The sequence below is a fragment of the Miscanthus floridulus genome, chromosome 11 (genome assembly GCF_019320115.1).
Source record: "Miscanthus floridulus cultivar M001 chromosome 11, ASM1932011v1, whole genome shotgun sequence".
NCBI classification, from domain to species: Eukaryota; Viridiplantae; Streptophyta; class Magnoliopsida; order Poales; family Poaceae; genus Miscanthus; species Miscanthus floridulus.
In genome coordinates this window covers 68,757,359-68,764,088 of record NC_089590.1, presented here as the reverse complement: position 1 = coordinate 68,764,088, position 6,730 = coordinate 68,757,359, and the positions used below count along the sequence as shown (strand labels likewise).

General features: G+C 50.0%; 1 protein-coding gene across 1 annotated transcript; it reads left to right on the top strand.

Annotated features, from left to right (window-relative positions):
- The first annotated feature begins 2,639 nt into the window (after positions 1-2,639).
- Positions 2,640-5,900, top strand: LOC136493332 (WEB family protein At5g16730, chloroplastic-like). The gene is made up of 3 exons (XM_066489405.1): positions 2,640-3,103; positions 3,254-3,506; positions 3,612-5,900. Exons 1-3 carry the CDS (start codon positions 3,084-3,086, stop codon positions 5,625-5,627), a joined length of 2,289 nt encoding a protein of 762 aa, XP_066345502.1. The 5' UTR covers positions 2,640-3,083; the 3' UTR covers positions 5,628-5,900.
- Positions 5,901-6,730: the final 830 nt, after the last annotated feature.

The window sequence follows — 6,730 nt, the reverse complement described above, 5'->3', positions numbered from 1 at the left end:
CGATCTCACCGTTCTGCCATATTCTTATTGGGTGATAGATTGTGTGCGACCTCAGACGTGCTAGTCCTGCTAGTGTATGACCCAATTCAGCTTTAACAAGTATACCTAACCTATGCATTAGTGCATCCCCAATGGCGTTTAAAGAGTTAACTTATAGAATATTTTATTTAATAAAAAGAAATGAGAATGTCAACTAGCTCTTTATAAAGAGATAAGCTCATGCATTTTTCTACGTATGTTTACACATTTTTTTATACTAGCATGTTAAGTTATTCTATTTTATTTTTTTAAGATCATATAAGCTAACGAGTTGTTTTTTTAAGACCGAGAGGAATGCTTGTGTTCCTCTTTCCTCACAGAAAAGGACTACATTGACGTCTCATCATCTAGGTGCCCAAGGCGCGACTGTTCTCCCACCCAAGTCCCAACACCATCAGTGCATCTTATAGGGCTCATATTTTGATCACAAAATAAAAGCTGGTTCCTTGAATATTTTTTATAAGAAAAACTCTTTCCATAGTAACGTTTTTGGAAATTTGTGATGCCCAGAACCGCAGCATTTTGGAGGTACTGACACTAAGGTATACTTTCCCCATGCTTAGAGTTGGCAGTAATTCAGGTTGGTTTTCAGAGACGAGATGGAAACAGGGAAATAGCCACACACTCTAGTCCCATCTCTAGTTTGATAATAATATAATATAAGGTTGATGCTACTAGATTCGTTATGAAAAATATATTACATAAATTTTGTTCACAATCTAATAGAAATTCGATACACCTGCTTATGTTGTGAACTGCTTATATTCATTGTTTTTTTCTCGGATACGCAAAAAAAAAATTGTGCATCATTCTAATTAAGAAGAAGAATTTAAGCATACAAACGGCGCACTGTGACGAGTTTATATTCATTGTTAGATTAGAAGGGCTATCGTTAGTTGACTAAGTTCATTATGATAGAATATAAGCATGTAGAATTGATCTTTCGATTTTGGATGGGTGCTCGTATCTTCAAAAATTTACTTTCAATATGTAATGGTGTTACCTTTCAAAAAGAAATGTGTAATGATGCTTTTTTCAGTGATAGATATACTCATTGATACTAAGGGCACTCACAACGTAGAAACTATGTAGCACTTTCTATGTCACAGGCACTGTCTAACTAGTTTGGTATGAGACAAAATATTATAAGCCACGAGCAATCCAGTCGAAACGATATTCTCCGGTGCAGACCCGATCATTCATTGCTCCTCTCCCGTTCTCCTACTGCAACAGCGCTGGGATAGCCGCGCGAGGTCTGCTGGGCGAGGCTGCATGAGGTCCCGTACGGGCGGCGGTGCAGGGCGACGGCATGTGCAAGGTCGGGGCGGCGGCCTGGGGTGAAGCCGCGCGCATGCTACCAGGGAGGGATTATTTTGGTACTCCACGAGACGAATTTTTTAAGCCTAATTAATCCGTCATTAGCATATGTTTACCGTAGCAAAACATTGTCAAATCATAAACTAATTAGGCTCAAAAGATTCGTCTCGCAAATTAGTCACAAACTATGTAATTAGTTTCGTAATTAATCTATATTTAATACTCCATGTATGACTCGGTTTCTTGAGTTTTGCTTTAATAAATACATTGGCACATCAGCAAAATATAATAAATAAAAGAGTAATAAATGATCATAGCAATCACGATAGAAAGTGCCTTAAAAAGTCTATATATGATAACTTTAATAAGCTTAAGACTAGTTTAGAGTTTGAGTGTATTAAAAAAAGATTACTAGTACAGTAGTAGTAGTATTCTTTTGTCCTGCCTCGTGTGCCTAGATCTTAAAAAACTGGCTCTCGCCGTTTCGCGGAGTATGTATAGAGAAGTGTGTGTGTTTAAAGGACCGAGGTGTTAGCCTGCCACGGCCATTTTTGACCACTCAGTCCCACACCACGCCAACTTCCGAGTTTCCAGGAGAACCCGAGGAGCAAGACGACACACCGACCTGGGAAAGCCTCGCCGATGCGAGCCGCCGAGCGGTTTTAAAACAGACAGGCAACCGGATCGTTGCACTGACCGACCGACGATTGAACATACTCCTAGGCCTCATTCGTTTACGGCATTACAAGGTCAGGTCAATCCGGGCAGTGAAAGCTTATATAAATTAAAGTTACCAATCTGGCTAGGAATTCTTCCTGGCGCTCGTTCCCGGTGAAACGAACGTGGCCCTAGTATGTGTCCAAGTATCAGGGTCCGGGTCAGGGACAGGGCGCGATGAAACCATGCGTGTCAAATAAACTCGCGACAGATCTTTCTCTTCTTCCTCGAAAACAACAGGGAATCAGGGTCCGGGTCAGGGACCACCGTGCTGCTTCCTTCATCATTATGGAAAAACTAACACGACAAGGAAAGGGGAAAAAAAGAATCGGCAAAGGATTGCGTCTGCTTCCGTAGGATAGATAGATAGATAGAGAGCGAGAGATTCTCGCCAAAAAAACAAAAAAGATAGAGAGATGGACGCAGCGAGACTGCGAGAGTGACGTGATACTGATACCACGGCCGCAGCCCGCAAGCCCGTAAACGTGTAATAACCAGTGAAAGAAACGAAAAGAAAAGACGAATTCCATTCCAACCCACCCGTTCCGTTCCGTCTCCCTGGACACCACCAGCCCAGCATGCATGGCTGTCCTGTCCGGTGACCCGGCCACTTCGCCTGCGTCCCGCTCTCCCTCTCCCTCTCCCTCTCCCTCTCCCTCTCTGTCCTCCAATAAAAACCTGCGAGGAAAATGTGAAGACCCACGCGACCCAACAGCAGACCCACAGGGATGATCGGAGGCGGTGTCTTCTAGTTCTAGCCGCAACGCAACCGCAGGCCCGCAGCCGCACCGCTCCGCCCGCGCCCGTCCATCTTCTTCTCCAACTAGTGGCAGCGCGGCCGCAACCGCTCACCCACCACTCCTACCCCCAAATTTCTCCGCATTCGTAGCGCTCCACCTCCCTGCCTGCCCGTTAGAGAGCGACGCCGACGCACCAAAGGGACGAGACGAGAGAGAGGAGGCCAAGCCAAGCAGCAGCAGCGGCAGAGACAGACAGACGCAGGCGCCGCAATGCAGGGCTCCAAGACCAAGTAAGCGTCCGTCCATCACACCCCTCCTGTGCTGGTTCTTGATCACTGCGACTCCGCCCGCGCGAGGCGGATCCCCGCCGCGGCCAGCGGCGGTGGATCCTTCATCCGTTCGTCATCTGACGGTGGTTCCGTTTCTTGGTTGGAGAGCAGATCTGGCTCGGCGGAGGCGAAGAGCAACGGCAAGCCGAAGCCGGACAAGGAGAAGAAGGGCGGCGGCGGCGGCGGCGGCACGCCGCCAACCCCCAAGGACAGCAGGCCGCGGAAGCCGGCTGTGCCCAAGGCGAGCGCCGCCGGCCATGGCACGCCGCGCTCAGCCGACAAGTCCCCCGGCTCGGGGTCGGCCGACCGCAAGGCGCCCACGCCCAAGGCCGCCGCCGCCTCCCGCCTCGCCACGCCTCCGGAGGTATGGCAATCCGCGACGACTACCGTACCACCACCGCCTGCGGTTTGCGGGCGCGGAAACCCGCGTGCTTTTTCGCGGAATTCAGACTTGTTTTGATGGTTTCAGAAGCAAGGGGGGAAGCCCACGAAGCAGTCGCAGGAGCAGCAGCAGGCGGCCAAGCCTGCTCAGGAGCTGCAGGCGCAGCTCGCCGCGGTCCGAGAAGACCTCGTCAAGGCCAAGGAGCAGTTGGTGGAGAACGAGAAGGAAAAGGGCAGAGTCCTTGCGGAGCTGGAGCGTGCCAAGAAGGCGGCTGATGAGGCCAATGCCAAGCTGCAGGAGGCGCAGGGGACTGATAAACTCCCTGCCGGCGAGTCGGAGCAGGCAAACATGCACGGCCAGCAGGAGGCTGATGCTGCTGCGCTGCGGTCGACAGTGGAGCAGCTTGAGAAGGCCAGGTATGAGCTGGCCGACGCACTCGATGCAAAGAACGAAGCTCTGAGCCAGGTAGATGAGGCCGTTAGGGCTTCTGAGGTGAAGGCTCTGGAAGTTAAGCTCCTCACTGCAGAGGTTAAGCGCCTGAAAGAGCTGGTTGATTCCAAGCTGGATGGCAGAGGGAAGAAGACTGCAGAGAGGATTCAGAATCTTGAAGCAGAGAACTCTGCATTAAAGCTCAAGCTTGAGAAAGCAAAGGCTGCTGAAGAGAAGGCAATTCAATTGGAGCGCATGGTTAATGAACTTAAGAGTGATGCTGATGATGCTAGGAAGTCTGGTTCCAAGTCAGAGCAGTTAGCTGATGAATGGCAGAAGAAGGCAGAGCTGCTCGAGGCCAGGTTGGAAGAGGCTGATCAGTCTAATATTTTGAAGGGTGAGTCTTTGAATTCAGCAATGGAAGAATTGGATTCAACAAGTAGTTTGCTTCGTGATAGAGAATCTGAAGTTGCTGCTCTTCAGGACAAAGTCAGGTTCTTGGATGATGAGCTGGCAAAGCTCAAGAGTGATATTGATGTTTCGGGCCAACGGACCAATGCTGCAGAGAAAGAGGCAGCGGATCTATGGACAGAGGTTGAAGGGCTTAGGTTGAAGCTCCGTACAGCAGAAGAAGAGAAAATTGAGGCTCTGAACAGTGATAAATATGCTAGCTCAGAAATAGAGACCTTGAATGAACAGAAGAACCAGCTGGCTGACGAGCTTGAAGCTACCAAAGATGAGCTTGAGAAAGTCAAGAAGGCAATGGAGGGTCTGGCCTCAGCCTTACAGGAAATGTCAGCTGAATCCAGAGAGGCGCAAGAGAAGTACCTTCTCAAACAAGATGAGATTGAGCGTGCTCAGGCACAGGTAGAGGAGCTTAGCTTGAGTCTGAAGAATACTAAGGAGAACTATGAGCTAATGCTTGATGAAGCAAACTATGAGAAGGTTTGCCTTACGAAATCAGTTGAAAGGCTAGAATCTGAAGCTAAGGGTGCGCATGAGGAATGGCAGTCCAAAGAGCTAAGTTTTGTCAACTCTATTAAGAATTCAGAAGAAGAGATAGGTGCTATCAGAGTTCAGATGGACAGGACCTTGGAGGTTGTTAAGGAGAAAGAAAATGAAAACACTGAGTTGCAGGAGAAGCTGCAGCAGCTTGAGTCTCAGCTGATGGAAGCTAACAGAATCAGGGAGCAAGCCAACGCCGAAACTATCCAATGGAAGGAGAAGGTATTGGACCAAGAGAATGAATTGCAGAACATAAAACAGGAAAATGACGACCTGCAGGCAAAGGAATCAGCTGCTTCTCAGAAGATTAAGGAACTCTCCTCCCAGTTTGCAAATACAAAAGATGGCACGACAAATGGTAACGCCAAGGAAGGAGATAATGAGAAGGGGGACACTGAAGATGAGGATGAACCTGTTGTGGTAGTTTCCAAAATGTGGGAGAACAGCAAGTTTGCTGACTATGATTCGTCTAAGGAGAAGGAGAATGATGGTGACTCACAGGTTGATTTGGAATCAAACAAGGGGGATGCAGGTCTTGACAGCAATGGGTTGCACTCAGCTAAGGATAACAGTGGCAGGACATCACCAACTAAACAGCACCAGCAGCATAAGAAGAAGCCTTTGCTGAAGAGATTCGGTGGTTTGCTGAAGAAGAAAAGCGAAAATTAGCATAAAACCATCTGATGATATTCTTTGTTCTATCCTTTGTGACATATTTCTTTGACTAGCCATCTAGTTCCTGAGTCTCCCCCCATGTTATGGTAAATCAAATGATGGATGCTTCAAAGAATACATAATGTCGACTGTATTTACATAATTGCATCCGCTGAGTTCATGCCTTACATTGTTGTATGTTTGATTGGTGATCATTCGTATGCCAGCTCTTGTAATTGTTCATTATATGCTTTGTAAATGTTGCTGTCTGTGAAATTCAGATTTTCTAATCAGTCATACTACCTCGGTCCGAATTTTTTACAATTTAGCCCTTTTTTGAAAGTTTCTCACAAATAGACCCCTGGCGGAAAGAATTTAGAAAATGGACCCTTAGCTCGGCGCCAAGGTAGGCGCCATCATCTCTGGCGTCGAGCTCTTGGGCACGCTGGATGACCTGGCAGGGAGCTCGGCACCGTAGATCTTGGCGCCGAGCTCGGCGCCAACGTGAATGGCGCCGAGCCTTTAATACCTATTGGGCCCGCGCCTTTCCTCTCTTCTTCTCCCTCTCTCGCCCTAGGATAGCCGAGCTCCGCCGCCCGCGCCCACGCAGCGCCACCGCGGCCGCGCCCGCGCCCCGAGGCCGCCCCGCGCCACGCGCCCAGCGGACGGCCCGCGCCCCTTGGCCACGCCCCCCCCCCCTCCCCCGCCCCGCGCCACGCGCCGCGCCTCGGCGTGCAGGAGCGTCGCGCCCCGTGGCTGCGTCGCCCCCTACGCCGCGCCACTTCTGCTGCCCTCCACCGCCGGCCTCGCCCCGCCTTGCCGCCATCCAGCGCCGGCGTGCCTCCCGCGCCCGTCGAGCCGGACTCGCCGCGCGGAGCCCCGGGCATCCCGCGCCCGCCGCGCGCCACCGCCGACCCCGCCACCTGCAGCGGCCGGTCGTGGCACCGCCGGTCCGTATCATCGGCCTGACCCAAGCCTATCGTCCGCTGCGACTCCGTCGACGTCCGCGGAGCAGTCGTTGGAAAGGTAAAAATTATGAATTTGCAATATACCTACTTAGTTGGCATTTGTTATTTACTAGTTAATGTGATGACTCAGGTAGTTGATTTAGTTAGTGA